This window comes from Falco naumanni, chromosome 10 (assembly GCF_017639655.2).
Source record: "Falco naumanni isolate bFalNau1 chromosome 10, bFalNau1.pat, whole genome shotgun sequence".
NCBI classification, from domain to species: Eukaryota; Metazoa; Chordata; class Aves; order Falconiformes; family Falconidae; genus Falco; species Falco naumanni.
The window spans coordinates 743,676-769,591 of NC_054063.1; the positions used below are offsets into that span (position 1 = coordinate 743,676).

General features: G+C 46.3%; 1 protein-coding gene across 2 annotated transcripts in view; it reads right to left on the minus strand.

The window, feature by feature from the left end:
* SLC22A18 (solute carrier family 22 member 18) overlaps positions 1 to 25,916 on the minus strand; it is a 59,878-nt gene that overhangs the window by 19,781 nt on the left and 14,181 nt on the right. For both annotated transcript variants that reach the window (XM_040608593.1, XM_040608591.1), the window contains exons 5-6: positions 5,006 to 5,121; positions 4,434 to 4,544 (exon numbers count right to left, since the gene is read on the minus strand). In XM_040608593.1, coding sequence (XP_040464527.1) covers positions 4,434 to 4,544; positions 5,006 to 5,121 — 227 coding nt within the window. The remainder of the gene's footprint in view (positions 1 to 4,433; positions 4,545 to 5,005; positions 5,122 to 25,916) is intronic.

A 25,916-nucleotide genomic window follows, 5' to 3' on the forward strand; every position in this document is an offset into this window, starting at 1 on the left:
TTGTAGGATCCTCTGAGGTACAAAGACTCTGTAAATATGGAACTGTGGTCCTCTCCTTCCTGAAGAAAGCAGAGCTCAGCAGGCAACGTGTGAGGACCGAGAAGACAGCTAGTGGCCTAGCAAAGTGGGTCACTAACTTCGTGGCACAGGAAGCATTTGCTGGCATTTCCCAAAAGCGTGAGGAAAGCGATCCCAAACTGCTGACACCATGGAGGACTTGCACCCTTACAAACCAGTGCAACTCCACCATATCTAGTAGCCCAACGGTGCCACTACCAGTGGAGCACCTGCAGCAGTGAGGACCTCCCTCCGAGCATCCCAAACCTTTGCCTTGAGGGACAACCACCCTCCCACCCCAGGACCTGCCACAAAGCCTTCCCGAACCCCACCGGAGTCACCTCTTCCCCCCCCAATGGGGACAGCTGCACACCAACTGGCCCCACAGAGCTGGGGGAGAGGGACGGGGGGCAGGAAGGGTGCCCTGCTCTGCTGCTCTCCTGATATTTGGAGAAGGTGCTGGGGAGCTGGGGCTCATGAGGATTTATGGTTTTGCCACTCCCCTCTGCAGAGAGCACCCCGTACTTTGAAATCGCTCTTAGCTCAAAGCCAGCTTAAGGTAACATGCAAATAACAAATATTTACTCACAACATCCAAACCAGGCAACAGCATTGCACATGTTTATAAAAGGCACACGTGAAGAAATGAAAGAAAACCCACACTTTGTTTCACACGCAGGAAGATTAGATTGAAGCGGGCGCTTGCCCTTCATCCTGCTGCCCCACTCAGGTACCACCTAGGAGGGGCTCAACCTTCCTACATACCTGATGCTTCTTCCTGGTGCCATGTGCCTGCTTCTACAGCTCCTCTCCCCTTTGAAGTCCCTCATCGAGTTAAGGCAGATTTGGATCTTTCTCCTCCAAATTAGCTGATTTCTTTCAGAGCAGGGGGATAGGCTGTGCTCTTTAATCAGCGTTACACATTGCACGGCTCCCCTGGAGATGCAAATCTCTCTTCTTAGGATGGGTGTCCCTGCGCCTGCGTGGTCACTTAAAGCTACCTGGACAAGGGAGACCCCCTTGCCCCACTTCTTCCTAGCAACTAAAGGTGTTTCTCCCACGGGCCACACATCTCTTGGTGAAACCCACAAGGGAAGGCCCAGATTGAACTCAAAAGTTTTTATGCTCATTGGAACAAGCATTTCTTACAAAGATCTCAGCAGGTCCCATCTGGGTGGGCTGCAGGTCAGCTGCATGCAGCCACATGGGTAATGTACCCACCCTGAGGTGGGCTTGCTGGGGTGGCGTGTTCCCAGGCTCTTCTGGGGACAGAAAAAGCCCACACAGGAGCTGCCCAGATAAGCCTCAATCCATACTTTTTCAGGTTTTCCACAGGTTTTCAACAGGAAAAAAAACCCAAAATACCAAAAAATATCCTCGGAAACCTTGCCTTTTGTTAGGGGGGTCTAAATAAGGGGTGAACTCCTTAGAAAACCTGGCACCGGTGGGATGAGTAACTAGGGTTACGCAGCAGAAGGCAGGTAAATGGTTGCGAGATAAAGGTGAGAAAAAGCACCAAGGGGACGCAGGAGTGCAAACCGTATTTTCAAAAAAAAAAAAAAAAAAGACATGACATTTCTAAAAGCAGCCCGTGCCTTCAGGCGGCCAGTTTAGCAATCCTTATGGAGAGCTGGTGTGAGCAGGTGAGCATGGCCCCTGAGAGGTCGTCTCAGCCCTCCCATACTGGACTGCAAACGTGATGGGATGCAGAGCCCTAGGGCTCACTGCAAAATCCTGTTCCACATGTTATAGAGAGTCCTTTTAAAAATGGGACACAGGTGTAAAACAATTACGCTGTAACCAGATTTTCCAAAGGGATTAGGCAGGTAATGATCCACACAAGCAGCTCTTCATCAGTATTTTCAAGGTCCTGGCGATCTGTTGTCTGTAAGAGGTATGTCTGACATTTTTATCCTCGTGTTTTCTTTTCTGTCTCTTTTCTACCGCAATGCAGAAAGGCTCTCTTTTCCCAGGCCAGCTGAGAACATAATTCAGCTGTGCTGGAGTGGTCTGCTGCCCATCCATCCCCGAGCAGCTACGCTCCTGCAAGAGGCACGGAGCCCATGTCTCTGCCTTTATGCAACACAAGGAGGAAGTTCCCAGCCCTGCAGCCCTCCCAGGGAGGTTCTTTCAGTCTCAAACAAGCTAATTTTAGACAACAATGAGGTCCATAAGGAACAGAGGATTTTCTTCTGTGTATATCACACACTTGTTTACAAAGTAAATAGAGAATGGTCTGTAATTTGGGTGATCTAATTAATTACACAGTTGCAGCCTGGAGATGAAAGGTAAACGAGCTCATGAGGAGCTGAGCCTCCACCTCTGAGCTGCAGAGAAGTAGGTGATGACCAAATCCCCTTTCAGCTGCCATCACATGGGCAGTCATCTGAAGTGGAGACCTGCAGAGAAGTCACCAGGATTTTAATCACTCCTCACTACAGTGCAAGCACTATACCTGTAGCAGGAGTGCGTCACGTGAACCCATTCCTACTCTTACAGAAATACTCCCAGCCGTTTCAGTGACAGACTGTAAGCCCACGTTCTGCCTTAAATCTCAGTTTCACTGTCTCCATACTCTTTGCCTAGAAGTTCCCTTGCATTTTTGGGCAGAGGATGTTTATTTTGGTTGGCTGCACGTTCTTGCTGTGCATGGGAAAAGAAGAATGTCTTCTGCAACAGGGAGGAATTTGCATTTCAGCAGGGATGACTAAAACAAAGCGCACCTCATCCAGCCTTTGGAAAAAGGAAAGCGCACAGGAAATTACCGCGCAGACTGCATTGGATGCGGTCTCAGGCATTTTTAAACAGAGACATGAATGCTACTTTAAGCTGAGAAATAAGCCAGAATCAGCAAAGAAAACCCTCTGAAAACATACTTTCATTGTCTTGTTCTGTGAAATTCTGTTATTTTTAAACACTTTTTAAAATACAGTTTTAAAAGTTTAGCTTCATAAGAACCAAAAAAGTGCACTATTAGGGCAAGCCAACCGTCCATCAAGACTGTATGTTCTCTCCAGCACTGGAGGTAGGACCAACTGGCATTATTGATCTCAGAGAATTACAGTTCTCAAAAAGAGAAAAAGAAAAAAAATCAGAAATCCTTTACTTCCCTGAATGTTACTCTACAGTTACAGTCAGGCTTGTTCTCCGCCAGCCTTAGCAAGGAGTAACAGAGGAACCTGACCAAGCTCAGAAATGCCATCCCTGTCTTACTCAGCCACTCTCCACTGCCAGATCTACTTTCATTTGTAAACTGAATTTACAGTTTACAAATTAGAATTTAATTTGTAAATCACGTTTTATATTATTTAAACTTCAAAGGATTCTCCAATGTAGATGAATTGGGAAAAGATGCAAAGTATAAAAGCTAAGGTGCCTTAAATACTCTCTTGGGATCCTTTTTGGAAGGGAAGTGCCTTAGTTTGCTTAGATGCCTGATGTACACGTGTTTTGATGTGCACAAAATTCAGTTCTTGAAACCATAATCAAGAGAAATGGCACTTTTAGGTTTGCCGGGGAAAAGACCTGTGAAGGCTCCCTGTGTGGAAGGGGCAGAGAACGTCACCTTGTCCTTACACTGCCACTAACAAGGCTGATGTGCTGGCCTGTCTAGAGACAAGCCGGGGGAACAACGATAAAGTGTAGGCAAAATGAAATTTTATTGAATTGTGGCCAAGGATATGTATAGCCCAGCAAATATGGACTATGGACCATGTCAGGACAGCAACTGACTCAAAGGGACCAGGGAAACAGGTAGGTTTGGGATTGGTTTGAGGTAGCAGTGGGTTCCTACTATGATGCAAAAACCTGAGCAGAATATATAAAGAGAAGAACAAGTACCACCATGAACATGCAAGGGAAGAAACATGCTGTGCCTCCCCTACACGCAGCCAACAGAGTGTCCACAGCCTCTTGTCCAGCAATAGCTTTTTGTTGTTGAGAAAAAGGTTAGGGTACACATAACCCTTAAAATCACTAAGTAAAACCAGGAAGTACCTCAGTGTTTCTGGCACAGTACAAATTATTTCCCTCTGCTCTGAAAAGATTACAGCCTGAATAGAAATGATAGACAAGGGAAAAAAAGACCAAAGCAAAAAACATTTACAGCCGGGGGATGGAGTAGTGGGATTAAGTGATTTGCCAAAAGTCACAGAAGCAGCCTGTGACAAGTAGTCTGTTCTACATTAAGTCCCAGGGGTTTGACCCTATGTAGCTGAGAGCATTTGAAAGCACCCAGCATCGAGTTAGGAGCTGAATCCTCACTGCTCCATGATCAAACGCAATGTGTTTTCAGTAACTTGAGACAAGCTTGGTCTACAGTGTATGTCATCTTATTTTAAATACATCAGCAATCATGGGTAATGGGTGAGATTTACCTATGGGAAATCCAGCAAAGACCTTCACTATGAAAACTTCCATTACTCCCGGAAACTTCATCAGCCGTAGGATTTCTCTGATGCTAAACACACTGCCAGACTGTGATGTGCCTACACAAGACGACATATTGATTAATACTCTATTAGAGGCAGGAAGCAAGAAACTCTGAGACTGCTAGTTCAGATTCACCACCACCTTTCTGAAAAGGTGCCTCTGCAGCACCAGCTTTCTGCTGATGCAGGGGGTTGGGAGCTGGTGCCAGGTCTGCATGCAGAGGACCCCCCTGAGACAGCAGGATTGCCTCCATGCTGGGCCAAACTAACCCCCAGCAAGGGGTTCTAAGATGCACAGCAAGCACTGGGCTGGAAGTCTGCAATTCTGCATGGCAGAGTGGTCAACAGGCAGGGAATAACAGCCTTCCACAAACACAGCTTAGGCATTAAAGTGTCAGAGTTTCAAGGTTGGCATCTTTTTGCCCTTAAATGCAACCCCAAGTCCTTTAGCAGTCCCTGCAGCATGCCAACCCCCATTCCTATTCATGTGCTATTTGTCAGAAACACTAAATACTTACTGTGCTCCATCACACAATAGTCTGACTTTGGTTTAGCCTGCAAAGGGATCCAAACCATTGCTATCATGGTATTTATCAGGTTTCCCACCAGTGCAACATATATAGGAAAAAAAGTGCTGCAAACAGAAAAAATACAGGTTAGGCGGATAAATATCATGAACAAGACATTTATACCTCTACACTGCAAAGGCTTGGGCACCTGGATGAGGAACAATCCTCTTAAAGTTGCAGTACATAAGGCTATAAAAGAGCTCACATCCTTTCATGGAGGCTTTGGATATGACGACGGTTTGAAATTTCACCAAAAGATGGCTAATGCCATCAAGATAGTTTCTCATTTGTATTAATAATAGGGTATAATACAATGCTTTTAAATCTGTAAGCATCGGGGGAAAGGAGCCCCTCTTGGTTTAATGAAGCCTATAAATCTTCCCACAGAAAGCACAGCATCTGCTTGTTAGGATCCATCTAATCCCCCATCTAATCCCCAACTGAATTCATCTAAATATAATCTCAATCCTTAAAATTTCTCGGCGAAGTCAAATGAAGTTAAGTAAAGGGAAGAAAGTACTCAAGATGATTAAGGATGGTAGAATACAGCCCAGACTACAACCAGAACTGAAACCACCTGAGATACAATACCACTTGAAAAGGAGCTGCTAAAAATAATAAACACAGAGAGAGTGAGTAAACAGCACCTACTTGTCTCCAAAGGTGCCCAAACCCAAATCAACAACCCTTCAACTGTCCATCAGAGCCCCAAACGTTGGAACTTTAACAGAAGTGGGGCCACATCCTTAAACATAGACACAGTGAACAGTGATTATTAACAGTAGTTGTACAATGACAAAAAGGAACAATTACAACCTATCTAACAAACCCAAACACAAACCATATAAAACTCAAGAGAGTCAATAATAAACCCTCCAATTATTACTGTCCTCTTAGAGGAGAAGATTAGGAAATGACTCCTCCTAGTCTTTAAGGACATGTGGGAAGATTTCAGACTCCGAAGGGCTTTAGCTCTGCCAAACAGGTGGAGCAAAATCCAGGGCTGGAAGACTGAAACTCAGGAGAGTTAAGCTGAAAACAAAGGGAGAAGCATGTTTGTTTTTAACAGTGAGAGCAATTATCCACTAAACCAGCTCATTAAAAGTCTCCACCATCATGGGAACCCTGTTAGTTGAAGGATTTCATAAAACATGTGCTTCAAGTGTACCGCAGGATGCAGTCTGGGGTGGGAATGCCCAGCAGAAACACCAAAGGCAGCTGTCATGGAGGGCACAAGACTGAGTGACCATCGTGGTGTCTTGGGGGCACCGAAATTTAAGCACCATGGACTTCAGCAGAGTAATGCCTGTATTTCACCAGAGAAGGCTTTGTAGCCATGCAGGTCCATGCAGACTCTAAGGTGTCTGCACCGTCCCTGCACCCCCAGCAACCTGCGCTGCAAAAACAAGATGCAAAGGCGAGCTGGGAGCCACTACCCAACGCTCGCTGTGAGCCTGCTGATAAAGGACTGTCTGTTGCCTGACTCTTTGCTGCTGCTTCCTTGTCAGACCATGCTGTGTGTTTTTCATGGAATAACCAGAAACACTAATTGTAAAAGCCTCAAGTTTCCTCCCTGCTAGACAAAGGTGTGGTCCGAGTAATTTCTGGAGTATTATTAAAGTCCCACAGCAAGACAGTAAAGGATTGAGATGTCAACAACTGAGAAAATCATCAAAGAGCAAATACATATATACACATACACACACACATTCCCGCTAATAGCAACAGCAAAAATCCTAGCTGAATATTTCAATTCTCATTAATTATTATTAATAACAACAAAGTCAGATAATATCTTCCTGCAAATGAACTTAGTGCAGTAATTTAGACCTGCTGCCCTTCCATCTGCCAAGCTGTTCCACTAATTATCCTGGACCACAAAATTAGTCATTTACTGGATCAGTATTTTTTTATTTTTAGTGCAGTGGGTTGCCACTTTCTGATTTAAAATCAAACAGTTCCCAAACTACTGAAATCAACTTTGTGGACCCAATTTTTTATCCAAGAAATCTGGAATTGCACGTTTCTGCACATGCAGATACGCTGCATTACAACATAAAGTAAATTTACTAATAAAATAGAAAGGATAAAATAATCAAAATAGGTAGCTGCATCTGGCTTAGAGGGTTTTTGGGTTTCTATATTTCAAGCTTTCATTCTGGTATGGAGAAAACGCATCACAAACATTTTCATTGGACAGAAAACCTTTCTTTCCAGTCCTATTTTTTCCTGAGGTTTTCCAGAATCCCACATGCCAACATAAATATGTTTTACTCTTCAGAGCCAAGAAGAATTACAGCAAGCAATGACGGAAGGATCCCCCTATAAAACTAGTAAGCGAATGATGCACTACTTCACTGCAAGCATATGACTTCCATTGCTGTGAAAGGGAGAGGCGAACATTGACATTTTACATATTTAGGGAAGCCTGGCCTTGCTGTAATGGATTCGTGACATTTTGTACAGCTGGACTCTGAAGTCAGAGAAATCCAGTAAAATACGGAGCTCAAAACTGTCTTATTTCTTACTGGTCTGATGAGGAACAGGTGGTACAAACCAGAACTGCTAAAGGCAAGACACCCTGACCCCTCAGTGAAGCCGAAGGCTAGGGGTAGGAACCATCGCTTGCTTGGCAGCTCCTGCTGCACAAGACATGGCTTGCAGGCACTCATTTTGTTTTTTTGAAGATTTAAGCATGAACTCTCATCTCTGTTGGTATCAGTGGGAGTCGTCCTGCATTCAGTTCTGCCTGTTTGGCTTATCAGGAGGAAGTTTCGCCAGGAAGGGATGAGGTGGCACTATTAAGAAAAACGAGGCACATTAAGCAGGTTGCTCCCATGGGACCTTTTCCCATCCTCCTTCCCTTCCTGCCCTCCCTCTCATCCCTCCTGGCTGTCCGCACACCAGCCGTGTGGAGCCAGAGCCAGCCGTGCCAAAACCAGCAGCAGATTTCCTGAGCGGGGCGGAAGAACAAAGGATGTGGGCTGGACTAATACAATTAAATTAAAGGGAGCAAAAGGGCGCAGCAGCTTTGGCAGCTGAGATCACTATGTGGCCTCTTCCAGCTTCTTGCTGAATAAGAGAGGTTAAAAGCCTTTACCATCCTGGCCTTTATGGTCAAAATAACTCCGGTAACTATCTGCATACTTCAGCATGTTACTTATAATTCCTTTGCTTCTCTTGCATCTGGAGAGGGAGCCCCTTGCTGACTTTTGCCAGCTGCCTGCCTTGCTCTCCCCTGGGGTTTTCTGCTAGCAAAGCTGCTCTCAGTTGTCAGGTAAGACCACAGCTGCCTGCTCTTCTTCATGTATTTTTAGCCTTGCCGTGAAAGTGAGGAACAAAACGCATCGCCTTGTCCTGCATGGGACTGATATACCCCAAGGTCCTGCTGCCTGGAGGATGCAAAGCACTCGGGTGCATGAAGCAAACACGTGAACTCAGAGGAGGACCGGTTTTTGCTAGTTTTTGCCAACGGGAGCAGCTGCAGCTTGCCCCAACTTCAAGCTTTCAGAGAAATAAGAAGAAAGCATGAGCAGAGGAACCTGGAGGCCAGGAGCCCATAACACCAGTCAAACACTGTTTAACAACATGATGAGAGCCACTCCCTTCCATTTTCCAGATATCATTAGGCAAGTGTGGTGGATGCATTAAAAAAATCAATTAGAAGAGTTTTAAAGGTTTTCAAAAAGCAGGATGGCCAGTCCAGGGCACACTTGCCACGGGTCCGATGATGTACAAGGCTCACTTGGTAGCCTGTGGCCATGGATAAGTGGCTGACAGCTAGGATTGCCCACCTGGAAACTCCATCCTTCATGCTGGTGGGAAAGCAGAACTGATGATGAAAACATTAGTAGTAATGTCATGGTAAACAGATTAAACCCAAAGAAACTATTAGCATTAAAAGCCAGCGGGAGGAAGGTTGTATTTCTTCCCATCTAACGCTTAACCAGCCTCCATATTTACTTGCAGGTAACTATAAATCCCCGTGTGCACCATGCTTCCCAGGCTGAGATGAAGCGAGGACGTGCTCTACGTTACTTCACAACCCACTCCTATTAGAGTCAATTAGTGTGAGGCAAATGAGCACAATCAGGGTTCAGTTTCTGAATCAAGATGTGACACGGTAACACAGGTGGCTCCCAGAGGTTCCCTAGCTCCTTGAAGTGATTTTTTTGCAGCTCAGCCCTAACTGTTGCACACCCCTGAAGTCAGAGGTGGCACACATGAAGCATCAGAAAAATCTGGTGAAGCTTACAGCAACTGCAGCTTTTGGAAAGCAAGGCCTGGCCAAACAAGAACACGTGGGTGTATATACACACGTGCAGAGCATTTCCCAGCAGCTCTGAAGCAATGCTTTCAGCAAAATTTCCATGAAAGATTCAATCCCGCAAAGAATGCATGCCCCATGCAGAGATCAGGCAGTGGCGCAGGAGCAGGAGAGGCCACTGACCAGGCATTCACAGGCAGGTAATATTTTCAGCTTGCAGATGAGGGCATTTGAGCAGAGCATTTGAACAGAGTCCCCGCGGGTACGTGCCAGTCGCAGCCCCCAGGAAGGCTACAACAAACCAATGCGAGACAGAGTTTTGGGCTCCAGCCCAAATTCCAGTCCTTGCAGGGCTTCAATTCCCATCTTTGGTTTCCTGCCTGAAAAGGCTGAAGAGACCCATGAAGGTATCTAGGGGTTGCTGTCAGCTGGGAGTCTGCATTCAGGCTGTGTGCACCACGAGATGGTATCAGTGGCTTTCTGATTAGCATTCCAGCAACACAGCCCCGCTCTGCAAAGCCCAGGAGAGAAACACGCGTGTGTAATTGCACAATTAAGTGTTGCGTCAATACAGTGATTCTTTCGAGGAGGAAGCAGTTCCAAATAATTCCCTGAGGATTAAAGGATCAATGGGTATTTTGGCAGTGAATGGGATTGTGCTTGCTATCTTTCTCTTTTTACTTAATAAAGTCAAAGTTGAACACTGAGAGAGCACAAATTGTTTTTTAGTGACTCACTCCTACTTCAAAACAGTGCTGCATAAAGCTGGCATTCATGGCCAGCCAGATTCCTCAAAGAGCTCTGAAAGGACTCTCAAAATATTTCTTTGATTGCAGTCTGGCTACGCTATCCACTCAGCCACTCATACCCTTAGAGGGGCAGCTATGGGTGAAAACCAGCCAGTGAGCTGAAAAGCAAAGCAAAAAAACTGAGGTGGAAAAAAAAAAAAAAGTTCAGGTGAAACCATGACACCAAACCATGCTCTCCAGTGAACAGCTTTGGGTCCGTAAGGAAGTGAGCAGTGGCCACTGTGTTCTGATAGCTTAGTGATACATACACTTAGTGCAAAACTTCATGTAAATTAGTGATGGTTTCATTCAAGGAACTTTGTGTTACTGTCCTGACAGTGCCTGCTGAATGCATTTCATCTCTGACCCATTGTGGTCTGGTCTATGTTGTTGAGATTCCTCCTAAAGAAAAAAGCAAGCACAAAATTTCACCAAAGCTTCTTAATGAAACAAAACCATAAAAAACTCAATCAGAAATAGATTCGTTGAGCCTCAAAACATTTCATGTTTCCTAGGATGTTCACGCAAAGGTACAGAGATAGTCCAGCTTTCATAGCCCAGGGCACGAAACAGCACACCACTACAAATAAAGCCAGACAGCCCAGTGCTCAGCAGGCTTCAAGGCAGCCCTGCCAGCACTACCCACCGTGTCATCCGTGCCTTGGAGAGGACAATAAAAATCCCCAAACCTTCCTTTCTGCAGTTCCTAGTCCCTGACCTCATGGAAAAAACATCACACAAAGGCATGAATAAGCATGGCATGAGTCTTTCCCCTGGCTCCCCTGTCCGAGCAGATGCCCACGTGAAAACGGTATATGAAGTGAGGAGCACAGGTTAATGCCAGCTGAAGGAGTATTAAAACCCAAGTGGGAACAAACGTAGCCTCCAAGGGACATGTGCCAGAGGAAGATGCCCTTTCTCACTTGCTTCCTCAGGACAAACTGCTTGGGACAAATCACACACATTTCACTGTAGCCCATTAGTGAGACTCCTTTGGTTGCAACTTTCCTATTATTTCACTGGGAGCCTGGGATTTCTCTAGAGGCAGAATGTAAAACCCGAGTGGATGCCCACCCCAGCCCAAGCATCGGCAGGAAAAGGAGGGAGTTCACTGCCCTGAGGCAACTGGAAACCATGACCAGGGTGTTCTTTCTGCCACATACATTTTAGATGAGGAGCAGCAGAAGTTGGCTGCTGCTGCTCTGGGGAGAGCAGGAGGCTCTTTTTCACTCCGGTGAACTTGACATCATTGAAGGCTGGTCCAAGGAGGCGGTGAGACTTCATGTCTGCACCCTCCCCAGAGCCCCTCACAAGGCGAGAATGAGTCACCCACAGACAAGTACTCATTCAACTGCTTATTTCTAGTGGCAGCCACATCTGGAAAATTCCGGTGGTGGAAAGAAAAAAAAGATGAAGGGGGGTATGGGCATCGTGCATCTCCCATTTCTGTCAGAACTGGGCAAAGGGTGGATGCTGAAGATTGTCCCTGGTGCATTAGCAGGGCAAAGAGCCAGGAGTGCAACGTCAGAGCTGCTATGTGCTGGGGACACCAGGCATGGGACGGGGCCAGGAGTTCACAGCCATCCCCAAAGTCATGGGAGCCACCTCTGGCTTAAGTTCCCTTAAGGGACATTCGCTCCTCTGTGTGTCACTGATGCCGCACAAGGAGGGCCACTGGTGGGACTTGACACTCAACCTTGCAGAAAAAACCACTTTAAGTCAATGCAGAGCATTCAATAAAAACACTTGGGCTTCTTCCACAGGGAAAATCCTTCTTTGGCAGAGCTCCCTATGTAAGCGGTGCTTTGTGCGAACGGATAAGGCTGGCTGTCCATCAGGGGCTCTGCAGCAACAAAGCTGTCTGTCCCCTGCAAGTGTATGCTGCAGGGAAAATCCCAGCAATGAAAAGCAGCTTGAACTAACCAGTCCCTGCCACAGCCCCAGCTCAAGCACAGCAGATCCCCTTGCTGGGGTGTGAAGGGGATGGTTGTGGCAGGATGCTAATTCGCAGGCAGCTGGAGCAGCCCGCCCGTGCCAGCCCGTCCTGCTGCCTGATCCAACGCAGCGCTCTTCCGAGGAACTCAGCTAATTGCCGGAAGAGGCATATCAGTTACGCTTCAATAAGATGTGGGCGGATTTGCATGCTTTGCCTGTAATCCGCCACTAATTTCGAGTACCATTTATTTTCGTGTGCTCTTTTATGGTAAAACATCCTATTTCAAAATACTACACTTTGCTAATTCAGAGCTCGCACTTGTACGTGTGATTATTGCTCCTCCCTGTTGCGCAGCGTACGCAGTCCCAGCGGCATCTCAGTGCACCGAACACCTGCACATTTACATGCGTTTAAACCAATGGGGGAATAGGCTGCACTCCCCAAAAGATTTTAGCCAGCCGGCTGGCTAAAGCCTTGTTTGCCTCACGCTCCATAGTATCACCCTGAATGTCTAGAAATGGAGAAGTCTAGACAAGGACCAGGTATGAGCTGCAGTCCCTGAACAGGGGTTTGCGACATCTGGCTTTGATCCCAGCAGCGCTAATACTGGATGAGCTGGGGCAGGTCAAGATAGGCATCAGAAAGTAGGTGTAAGCGGTCAGTTCTCACAACAGAGACTTCCCACCAGTGAGGCCAGGACATGCGCTGTTTGATCTACCTGTGAACAATCTGGAGAAGCAGTGAGGTAAGGAAGTGTGCTGAGGATACACAACTAAGAGTGCTGGTGAAAAGCGCAGTCAGTGGGGAATCGCACCTGGTCCTCACAGGGCTGAGGGGCTGGGCAATAACACGGCAGCTGAACGTCAGCGCGGATTAGTGATGCATGAGGGAAAGCAAGTCTTAAATTCACGTATCAAATGATGTTTTCTGAGCCACTTATTATTACTCAGCAGGGAGACCTTTGGACTACCATAGACTACTCCACAAAATCATCAGCTCAGTACTCAGCTCATCGAACATTACCATGAAAGAAACAGCAAGCAAAGAAGAGAACCTCATTAGATCGCTGTATAAACTCCTGGCTCACCAGTCTTTTGAATAGTGCATGCAATCCCGGTCCCCTCCTCTCCAAAAGGTATCTAAGAAGTGGGATAGGCTCAGAGAACGGCAACACGGACAATTCACGGAGACTGATTTTATGCCTGAGGAGGCTACGAACCTTCACCCCAGGAAGGAGATGTCCAAGGGCTATCTAATAAGGGTTCACAGGTTTGCGAGGGAGTTGGAGCAGGGGGTTAGGAAGTGACTGACATGGTCATTTCCACCACAAGAACTGGGAAGCACCAAAGGAAGCTGTCTGAGACTGGTTCAAAACAAAGAGAAAGGCCTAATTCTTCCCACAACATGTAGGAGGTCGGTGGAGTTTGTTGCCACTGGTTGTGGAAGCAAAAGGCTTAGACAGGTACAATGAGAGACTGGACAAGCACTTGGAAGAACTATCTGTTGAAGGTTACTAAAAGAGTCACAAACCACATTCATTCATGTCAGGAAATCCCCTGAACTGAAAATAGTTGGAGGCTGGAAGAGTAACTGGTGACGTATTATGCAAGTTTGTCCCACACCTTCTCTTCCCTAGACTTCTTATTATGATTTTTATTGGTGAAAGGATACTAGACCACATTGAGACGCAAGTACAATTTCCTCGTCTGCAGCAGGAATCAAACCTGTGCCTCCCACCATCTCACAAACCAGACAGGCTCATTTTTGCTCATTCCCTGGAAAACGCTGCTTTTTTCCTACAATCCTTAAATGTTCCAGGTGATAAATAAGAATAACCACAACTCTCACTTTGTACATGGGACACTCAGTTGGGAAAGGGTAATGATACATTTCAGTCCAAGAAACGTTCGTGTATCTTATCAAGTGACTGTTCAACGTAACAAAAAGATGCAATCCCCTAGTCTCTTAAACATGGGTTTTTCCTTTTTGTTGGATGCTCCAACTGTACAAAGTACTAAGTTTTTTGGGTCTCCCTACCACCTTCTTCGTGGTGGAGGTTTCTTTCCTAACGGGTGGCAAAGCCTTTAAGTAATACTTTTTTTTTTTTTTTTTTTTTAATTAAGCAACAAAAACTGCTCTTACAAGCTCAGAATGTGGTAAATTATTAAAACGCTCAGTTTGGGTGTGTCGTGGGGTAAGGACTCCCACGCACAGACTGGTTAGTAGGTGAGCAGTGCTTGCTAGACTACCCCATGACTCACCACTGAACACATCTTTAATCATACGTTACAGCATGTCTGACTTCATAGAGTACCGTAGGTGGTTGTGAAATAATCTTTGAATGACTTCAAGCTTTTTCTAGCTTTTATGATGTTACTACGCTTCAGACTCCAGGAGACTCAGCTGGGCAGGAAACCGTTGAGGATTTGCTATAGTAACCTGGGCTGAACCCCCAGCACATCAGGTCTCGGCTCACGGCGGTGGCATTGGAGGACCTGCAAGTTTGGCATCGGCTGGAACTGTTACCTCTCACCGATTGTGATGCACTCACTTACTCAGAGCTGGCTCAAAGCAGTGCGTGGGAAGAGCTGAATTTTGCTGCCCAAGGACGAGGGATGGGGTCAGGGTAGCTCCTGCAAGGGGAAGGGGTAGGATTTGACTGGGAAAGAAAGCACAAAGAGAGCTCTGGTGAGCCAGGACCACTGCCTTTGCTGGCTCTAAGGAGACAGGCAACTACTGCTACTTCCAACAGGACATCACCCACCTTCGAAAAACAGACACAGATGCCAGATGCTCTGGCTCTCCTCAATGAGCATGTCTTCTCGTCACTCTGGCACAGGCAAGCAGGCAGCGGGACTGTGGAGAGACAGTATGATGCTGGCGACAACTGTATCTTGCCAGCGCTTAGAGGTGTGCCAGCACTGGCCCACCAAAGGACTCAAGCTTCTTCCTCTGCCAGTCCCTTTTGCAAGCAGGGCACTGGCAAGGCTACCACGATGATCCAAGAGAGTAATCCTTGTGTCACGCAAAAGGAAGGGATCCTTCCACACCCAAAGACTAACAAGGTAAATAAAGAAGTCATTGACTAGCCAAGTCTGACACTTACATTTCATTTCTTACCAGGACCGCATTCACATGAATGACATTTTTAAGCTATGTAATTCCCTGGCAAAACAAGTTACTTTACCTTGAGGTAAGTAACTGTAAATGCAGCATCCTACCAGAGGTACAGTACAGATCAATCTTGCCTTGGAACAAGTAGTGGCAGCCAACACCTCCTACCTCAAGGTGCAAAAAACCTTGCTGTGCTGCATCACGGGCTCCAATGCTTTTTGTCAAGTTAGACCTTTCAATGAAATAGGACACGTTAGGGCTAATTTTGTAGGGGAAGCGATGTTGGAACGCTAATACCCAAAAGTCACAAATAAAACATTTCACATGTCAGGTGGAAGACTCTCCACCATCCCACTCCAGCTTCTCTGGTTGCACAACAGGCCCCTTGAAAACAACCCTTTCTCCAGCAAAGACAGAGCCTGAGGGCTGTGGTGCAGCTGATTTGATTTTGTGAAGAGTTTGACCCCAGAAGGAGGCATCTGCATGAGAAGAGTGAGTCACTGACTTTCAACAATGGGCGAAACCATTAATTAAAGGTGCATGGTTTGCTTGCTTGGGCAGGCTTTCATACGCTCAAACCAGGAGTGGTCTCACTGTTACTATATTTACTGAACTCCCCCGATTCCAATTAAGTATTTTGTTTCCCTCACCCTGTAATGACAATGATTTCTGCATGTTAAATATATTCAGAAAGGAGGTTTTGTGTTTCATATTTGCAAATTGTAGTAGTTTTCTCCTCTACACAAGGTTGTAGGACAAGCACTAGCCAAGGAATGGCTTAAGAAGCATAGCACTGAATGATGTATTTTCAACTGCTTTGTTTAGCATAGTAGAAAATAATGTATTTGGGTTAAAAAGCACAGCTAACATTAATAGAAGTTGCTTGCATTTTTTGCAACAATCAATTGAAAACAGATTTTAACATACTTCATACCAGTCAAATGTAGTTGCAGGTCTTTTTAGCATCTTGCATATTTCAGTGGATTCCAGCATTGCCAAAGCCCTGAATGAGAACACCCTTTCCTTGCAGACCTGGCACAGCGGTTGCATTTTGAGCTCTGCCTAACACACCTTTGCTCTCAGTTGGAGGCAATCCCCTCAGGGAGAGAAAGAGCTTCATTCATCCTTTGCACCATGTTTCATCTTGGCCCCACCACTGAGACCACCCACAGGGATGCCAGTTAGTATCAGCTGCATTATGCTGAATTGGTATTTACAGGAGTGCTCGGTGGGAACCACATCTTAGGCAGCCTCATGGGCAGCTTCTCCACCCAGCTGCACACTTGGGGCAGAAGCCTGCTCCATTCACCACCAAATGACAGCAACTGCAAGCTACCTGACAGACTCGTATGGAAAACGGTGAACAGAGTGTTTACTGTATTTTCAGTTGCATTTTATTGCAAATTAGCAGCTAAAACCAAGGAGGGATTAGCAGTGTGTAAGCCACCAACTGTCTGCAGAGGAGTCTGGAAGCCTCTGATTCGACCTTTCTGTAGCTCCAGTGAGCAAAGCCACTGGCCCGCTGCACACTTGGGGTTTGCTGTACCTAGAAGATTTACATTTCAAGCCATCTGGTGTTGCAAGAGCCAGAGGCCACACACTTCCTTGGCAGGACATCTTAGGGAACACCTGTATTTTAGATGCTACAACCAGGTAACTCAAGGCAGGAATGGGCCATGTTCTTTAGTGGTGGGTAACAACGATGACCTTAGACTGGTGCTTGTGATATCCAGGAGCCTTGCAGAAGCTGGCTGTTTTCAGTGCACAAAGAGGTCCACATAAACAGACAAACTGGTTGACAAGGAAATTATTTACCTTTTGAAGTGACTAGCGGGTGGTTGTTTTTTCTTTTTTCAGTAAACAATGAAAAATAATTGTGTTTTTTCATTTCACTTCAATCTTACTTTCAGCAGGGCAAAACCATGAAAACATGGACTTCAGTGCTGTCAAGCCTGTTGGACGTACATCTGTACAGCACCAGGGCTATATGGGTTTTCCTTTCTTACATACTGAGACAGACCTAACGCAGTAGCAGCTGAAAAACTCACACTGTAAATCTCACAATTTGTCTTCATAACATCCCTGTGGGTGATGGTGGTGCAAACACCCCGTATGTGCTCACAGGGAAATAAAACACAGGAAACCTAAGTGCCCCAGTAAGGTGCCATAAAGATCATGGTGGGAAAAAAAGCCTTAAAAATCAAGTCTCTCTCAAGTTCAGTACTCGGATCAGTGGACTACACTTTTCCTCTCCTTTCTTTTCCCTGGATACTCCAAAAGCCTATTCTGCTGCCCCAGCCACAACACGGATGCAACAGGAACCCAGAGTGCACTGCATCTTGCAGCACCCTGACAACGCCACGCCAGCACTGCGTATGACAGCACCACTGATGGGAGAAGCACACATATGTAGATTTTGGAAGTGTGTGACATCACTATTACTGTTTCAAGAATTCCTCCCAAGGAGCCTTGCCATCACATGCCAGTGTCGGCTGGCCCAGCTCCATGGAACCAGTTGCCCTAGAAACAGGCTTCACCCCAGGGACACATCCTGGAGCCATGACTCAATTAAAACACAAATTTGAGTCAGTGGAAACTTGTCTGAGGAAGGACTGAGCAAAAACCACACGGTCAAAGTAAAACAAGCCATGCAGATCCTGAGGAATTAGTGAGAAATGCTGCAATCCCAGCTGCGCCAGGGGCATCATGGAAAAGGCATTGGAAAAGATCAACCAGGGGCATCATGGAAAAGATGAAAGTCAGTAAGAGCTGAAAATGGTTTACAAGATCAGGCCCAACATCAGCTGTATAGATACGATGGCTGCCAATCCCCACCAAAATGGCAGCAGCTAGTACAAACAGCCCAGTCACAGAGCAGAGATATGGACTAGCAGCAGAAAAGGACTTGAAATTCATTGCTCTTTAATAAGTTATCAGATAGCAGCAGCTGAGGAAAAGACACTACGAGTTCAGTATCAACATCTTTATCTTTAATCCCTGTTTCGGATCAAAGCTAGTAGTTAAACTGGCCCCAGACAAAAGCAATTTTTTTACTAAATGACATAAACTGAGCACAATTTACCGTTTCTAAAAATATAGCCAACAAACCCTGTATTTCAACTACACTAATAATGAAATACCCTAAAAGCAAAGCACCACGGGATTTGAAGGCTTTAGCGACTTTTTGGGGGGGGGGGGGTTGCTTTAAGTCCAGCTAATATTTGCCTTTAATTTCTTTCACAGACCTATTTCTCATAAAATCCAAATATGACTGAGAGAAGAGAGTCCTGAAAGATCACTAAACATATGGAAAAAATTATCCCAGGGGGAATATGAAAGCCATCTGCCTGAGACTCTGTCTGCACTCATCCTGCAGACACGAACAGTGAGATTGATGCTCTGGTAGCGAACGCAAATAAAGTGGTGAACCCCGGTCTTGGCTGGCATCAAAAGAAACTGCGCATCCAGCCATCTAGAGAGCTCGTTTAGCTAAAAGCATATTAGGCCCTAGGCTAGCCAAGACTTTATCGGTTGGAAAATCCCAACCATGAGCACTAGCTGCAAGGAGGCGGGGGGGGGGGGGGGGGGGGGGGGGGGGGGAGGGGGGCGGCAATAAAAAAAATGGAGCGCGGAAAGATCAGGCAGGACAAGCCTGAACATGTTCAGTTTGTCCTTCCTACATTACAATTATATCCTCATTCCTCAGAGCAAAAGGCAGTTCAAACAGACAATAAACCCCTTTTTAATCTTATGCTTTGCAGGAACGTCACTGAAACGGAATTGAAGCGGTTCCCAGAGATAAGGTGACAAAAGAAATTAAACCCTTCCCTACAGCTACCCTTCGGTAAAATATCAGCAGAGAAATAGAGAGGCAGCGCTTCAGACATAACTATGTCATTCACTTTAGGAAATAGGACTTACCTTAGTGGTTTCAAACAGATTAATTTAGTATCTTGCTCCTCAAACTCTGCAGCTGCTTCCTTCCTTTGCACTGCAGGAATATTAGCCTCTAAGGCTCATACTAACTTCATTTTATGGGATGGATAGTATTTTATTGCCAGGAAATGCTATTCCCTTTTGAGGTACAACTTAATAAATGCCTCAGTTTAGGTCCCAAGAAATTTGGGCTGAAGCAGTGTAGACCACGGGATGACTTTGGAGCAGCCACCAAACAGGGGGAGTTCCCACTGCTTTTCTTTAACCCCCTCATTTGGGCACAAACAACACAGGCCAACAGAGGGTCAGCTTAGCAGGACAAAGAGAAGAAACAGAGCTGAAGGGCAGGGCAGGGAGTATGCTGGGGATGGACCTGGGAGGTCTCCGAAGGCACACCCACCCCATCCTGTCTCACTCCCAAACCAAAAGAAGCAAAACCGAAGGCACAGGGCATAACGATGCCACAGGGAGCAATTAAGCGGTAAGGGGAAAATAATTGCATTTGCAACTAGAAACATGACACGCTAAACAGCACTCAACTGGAATATTTGACAGCTGCAATCCTAGACATAGATGGGACAGGCACAAATAAAAGGCCTCCTCATCTATTACCAAACCACCCAGAAACCATCAGGCACTAATATTGAAAGATTACTACAAAGTGAAAGAACAGCTTTTATTGACATTAAAATTTTAATCTATTTCACCAAGACTTTTATAAACTATGGAAATCACCCTGCTCGTCACCCCAGCTCTGGGGTCCCGCTGCCAACGTGCATTCTATAACGGTAACAGACGTCAGCCCGGTGCAGGACACGCACCTTTCCTAACCATAACTGGGCGCGTGAGAACTTAGTTACCAAACTGGAAAGCTGCCTCTGAAATACTTCAGACTGCCTCAGTTTGGGTGTGCTGGATCTTTTCCTGCCTTTCACTGCATCAGGGAATTTCTTTCCACCCTACAGGCCTTAAGAAAGGAGCACATGGTTGAAGGAGTCAGCGGTCATGAATAATCAGGGAGGGACTTTTCCAGAACAAGGCAGTAATGTGAAAAAGTCTTTCTTCTGAGGCGACATTTGCATGACTGAGGGATGACATAATAAGTCCACAAACAAAAAAAGCTTTATACCCCCATGGCGGCTTTCTAAGCCCCTCCGTACTGGCTCAGTCCTTCCCCTCTGTGCAGAAGCACCGCATTTTGGGGGCAGGAATTTAAGCCCCATCTGCACCAGGTCAATGGCCATCTTCACAGCTGTGTCTTTCTCTCATTCTTTCTGGCTAATGCAATCCTATGACCCACGTTAACGATGCTATTTTACAGGGTACAGCCTTTCACTGTAGGACCAAAGGGATTTATTTATTTCTGCTCTGGTGTGAAGGTATAAAAGCCAAGCAGAGCCCAGGGTGACAAATCTGTTTGCGTAGGAGATCCATCAACGTACAGCTGGAGCCACCTCTGAGAGGCAAGGCCAGTGCCTGGACACCAGCTTGCAGTGACACAGCAGAACGAAAAGGCAGAAATGCTATTGCCAGAGAGTGAAAAAGCAGCAACGTGCCAAGCGCCCCCGCAAAAAAATTAAAATAATTAAGCCCCTGTTAAGACACTTGGGAGTTGCTGAAAGATCCAAATTGAAAAGGAGCTGCTGAAGTGCAGCCAGAGGAGCTGCATGCCAGGATGCATCCTTGCGAAGGCAAGCTCAAGCTCTGTAGGTGCTGCCAGGGCACCGAACTGGTGCTGGAAACCCAGCCAGGGTGTGAAAACACCGTGTAGATGATCAGACTGAGGCAGAACTAATGTTTCACTTCTAGCATGGGCCATTTGCCAGATGTGGACCTCTGCTGAGAGTTAACTGAAACGTATTTGAAACTCCGGACAAAACCCTTTATTTTGCAGGTCATTTGTTTTTAAGGAAAGGGCTGAGCAGCGACCTAAGAAGTCAGAATTGGGTAGTTCAGATCCCCACAGAAAAGTGGCTGGGGACTTTCAGAACGGTGAAGCAGGCGCTACAGGAATGAGGGATGCTGGACAAAGCCCAGCCTCACAAGCCTGAGGGGATTTGCTCATGCCGCCAGGAGCGGGGAAACCGTTTCTCACCAGTATAGGAAGTCAAGTCAAGAGCTTGGCAACAAGGGAGGCAGCTCTCCCACAGCTCTGGTTACGCAAACAGCTGCTTTCTTCTGGGTTTCAACATGCTTCACTGCTCCAAAAATAATTTCCTGCTTGATTTGATACCATTAGCAGGAGCACAGCGCACAGCATGAACTGTCATGCCGTTTCACACTGGATCCAGCTAGCCACTGGTTTCTAGCAAAAGTCCCCGATTTCTCTTTTTGGCAGAGGGACACAATTACGCAGGAGTAAATGGTAAGCAGGGTGATACCTTTTCCTCTGCAAAGGGTTTTGATGCAAGTCTGGATGAAAGTACCTGCCACCTCCATCCTTCCAGGCCTCTTTCCAGAGCTGATATTTCCCTGCCCTTACAGCTCGTAACACTTAGGGCATATAACCAACACTTGGCAGCCAAGCAGGAATCAATGCCAACATAAAGTTCAATGACTAAGTCACGGCTTGCTGGGTGATTAGGAGCTGTGCTGGTCCCAGTCAAAAGTAGCTGGAGCTTCCCCATGGCACGAGCACCCAAAAGCTAATAACATGCCTTCTTTCATTCCCCACTGGATGACTTTGCGTCCCTTTTGGGGACTTGTTGGAGTAATTCCAGTCCAGTGCTTTGGGAACAGCAGTACTTCCCATTCCTAGCTGGATTGGAATTTGGCTAGCAAATTTTGCCCCAAGGTATTTCCTGTTCGCTATTCCCAGCCCAGGCATCTGCACGCCCTTCCCAAGGGCCTGCCTTCAGGGGACCCCTCCAGGGGCCTTCACCAACAGTGCTTTGGAACTTCCAGGAAGTTAAAGATGCCAAGGCCCAGCACATCAGCTTCACACTCCATAGCCTGTGGACCACGAACAGCAGAGTACAGCAATGACCCCAGCTCATGGTCTTACACAGAGGTTAGCTGGTGTCTTCCACATGCACTTCAAGTAATGTTCTGACAAGGAAATGAAGCAGCAAAGTAAAAATCAGCGTCGCCCAGTAAAACGACGGCTGCAAAGTGGGATTCGGAACCTGATAGCATGTCCACAAATTCATCCTATTTTTAAGGCAGTACAGAGTGTACACTGGTGTGAAGGGGGACTCCTCACCAGAATCTGAAGGTCTGTTCTAGCGTCTGAGGAAGCTCTATGGGGATTTCCAATACTACATGACTCAGAAGCAGAAATCCTTGACAGCATCAGCCGAGTAATTTTGTGCTGCCTTTCTCCCCCTCTTACACCTTGAAATCGAAGTTGCACAATGGCACTTGCTTATGCTTACACATTTTAAACCCAAAGAGACCATGACAGACCATTCCATCTGATCTACACCACATGAGCCTTACCAACCTTTTCTTTCCACAACCATTCTTTGAGCCGCGCAGCAGCTTATGAAAGATGCCCCTCAGCCACCACCAGAAAAGTAAAGGGGTGATAAACTCACCACTGCTTTTGGGGAGCTTGGACAGAAACTAACCTTGGAAGGTGAAGCCACAAAGAGAGGAAAGGTCCCATCAGCAGTCCTGCACAGGACTTAACTCCAGGATGACCCCCCCAAGCTTTTATACAGAAGTCAAAATATGCGTCTGAGCTGACCCAAATGCCAGGTGGGGCCCCTCCTGTCACCGTCACAATAAAAGGGAATAACCCTGCGAAAAAGTTGGCTCCTCAGCTGCTGGAGGAACTGAGCTGGGTGGGAGGACAGAACTGGTGGGAAGAGTGTACAAGCTGGTTTCCATGCTCAACTGACCCATGTCTGCAGCTGCTGCTGCTCCCACAGCCCAAGGGAGTGCAGATAAGCAGCAGTTCAGCTTTTCCAGACATAGCACAAATCCTGTTTACAGCCTCTGGGCTAGACTTTTCAAAAGAAGGAGCTAGGTGTCTATTCTTGCAGGAAACCAGGTGTGTAAACAGTTCAATTAATATACCCAGCAAACTGCTCTAGCACAGCAAAGAGGGCTAGTGGAGACAAGCCAAGAGCACGGGAGCTGAGGAAGGAAAATACTTTTAAAGAATATGCCTAATTAGAGATGGGCCTGGGCCAAAAGTTCATATTTGAACACCTGGAACAGCCCTGGGGAGCAGAATTGTAACCTGAACCCAGATCCACATTTTGTAACTTGCTCCTCTCCCAAACGAACTAAACCCCAGACCCATCACAGTCTGGACTGCAGGTCTCCAACATCCAAAGCCTGGACATCTGACTTTCTACTCTCAGCTGGGCTATGGCCAAGACATCATGCTCGGCTGCTGGTGCCCTCTGTCCTCTTGCCCCACACCACCGTGGGCCCACCCTGCCCCACTCAGAAGCTTGCCGTTGCTCCTTGGCAGCATGCCCCTGGCTCACTGACACAAGGTGGAGATGCCCCTTCAGTGCCTGATGGCGCAACCCCATTTGCTCCAGTGACCACAGCATGCCCAGCACTGTGACCAAGCCCTGCTTCTCACTGCCCCGCCTTCTCACTGCCCTAGCAGGCTACGGCCACAGCTCCTGGCCAAAGCAAGAAACCTGCCCCAACTCAAAGGCAAGTGGCTCCACTCACACCGGCAAGGCAACTACTGACAGCGACCCGCAGTTTTGTGCCAAAGCCACAGTCAGGGCTTGTTTTGAACGGCACAAGCTACATGGCGCAAAAAGCCCTCCATGCCCTTTTTGAGTCCCTTGCAGAAGTGGCAGGCTTGCCTTTCTCCCTTACAGCTTAGTTCTCTGGGACAGAAATCTAAACTTCACCCACACCTTACTATCTCTTTTGAATGTAGATTTGCTTCATAGCAGAATCACATTTGGCAAAGAAAGGTCAGGCCCATCCCCATAAAACCACCCTGTCACAGGCAAGTCATGCATTTCAGACAGCTTGCAAGGCTGACTAAACATTTACTTTTAGATGGCTCATTTCCAAAGTCCAGAAATAGATCCTCATCCACAGTATGAGTGCCCGGGTGTGCCATCGGATGGCTTCATTGCCCCGTTACAGCATGCCATTTGCATTCCTGTGCTTTCCTCCTCTCCAGGTGCTGCCACTGCCCTGCGCCAAGCTTGCTGCCGCGACCCCCTCTCCGGGCAGACCTACAGATAGGCGGTGATTTATCTTGTAGCTGGATTATTCTTGGTAGGTATTTGGCAGTCATTTTTGCATCATCTGACCTTGAGCCCTGTTAGGATGAGGTAGGTGACTAATGCACGTGGCTCTTGATTGCTTTCCCTCTCCTGGTGGGCACCCAGCCTCTCACCAGCACATAGTGAGATGAATTGGCACAGCTGGAGAGGAGAAAATTGGATTTGTTCACGCTGGATGCTGTAATAGTCAAGGCAATGTTTGTGTTTTGGAAACCTTTCAAACAATTTAGCTCCACTACTATTCAGAGCAGCTTTGTGCCACAGATACACTTTTCTAGCTATTGCAAATTCATCCCTGCCACAGCTGAACCTCCATCCCCAAGAAATAAAACAATTAAGAAAAACAATAATCAGGCTTTACACAAAAGCACAGGAAAAACTTTATGAATCCTTCAAGGGCCAAGAGACTCTGTCTGAAAAGTGCTTGCCACACAGCACCCGAGCAAATCAAAATGATGCAACTTTTGGTAGGGTGGACAGATTACAATCAGGCAATTACACATCCCAGGCCGTGTAATCACATGCAATGAGAACACGTGTGGGTGTAGTGCGAGGCATGAGCCTGGTGTCACCAACCACAGGCTCCTCTGGTTACCTTAAAGGAGTTCTTCAACAGATTATTTCAAAATTTCTCTTCTACACATCAGTAAGTCCCTCTAGAAGTAGGTCTCTTTCTGCCATGAAAAGTAGTTCCTGGAAGACTAGAAAAAACATCCAGGACTACAGCGGAAAATATCAGCCAGAAGAATCGATCCATCATCTGTCTCCTATCCAACTGTGTCTGGACAGTCAGAAAGAGGAGGGAAAGAAATCCATCACACACAACACAGAGAATATGTTATACAGCTTCATATCAGGAAGGAGCCTTTCTAAGCTTCTGCAGGAAGCATGCTTAAACATTTGATGCATAGGCATCCTCAGCTTTAACAACCATTACTGTCTTTCAACCCTCCTTTTTTTAAAGTCTGAGAACAGCATTAAGACTCTGGCCTTCTGTAAGCATTGCTCAGATGCTCCCCAGATGGCTTTTCCAAGGGGATTTCTAATTACTTGGGGTTTTTTAAAGAAATATCCTGCAGAAATCTTTTAGGTTTTTGGAGGTTTCCTGCCTTCCTCTCCAAATTTCTTTAACTAGAGCTTGATTTAAAACCAAACGCATAGGAAACACTTCAACATGTTTCAGATCACATACCCCGGGGTAAAAGAGAAACGAACAAAATCCCATAAAAATAAAGATGGTGCAGATTTCAAAAGGATTCACAGTGAAGCTTTGTAAAGAAGTAATTAGTCCAAAAGTTTCAGCCTGGAATATCACAGTATAAAGGAACATTTAGTGAGACTGAGAGTTAATGCTGCATACAGACCACAAAGGATTAGAGGTATAATCCCCTCTCCACCAAGAAAAATAAATTAAAATCGAAGCAACAGTATCTGTAATAACAAATAAACAAGAAAACCTCAGATGCTCAAAAATATTCAAAGTTTTCAGATCCTGAACTACCTTAAAAGGACCAGATTTCCGGAAGTGCTAAATTCCTATCCTCTGAAAATCCATGTTAGCCATCCCCAAGTGGGAGACTGAAAGAAAAGCACAGTCGTTTCTAGAAAG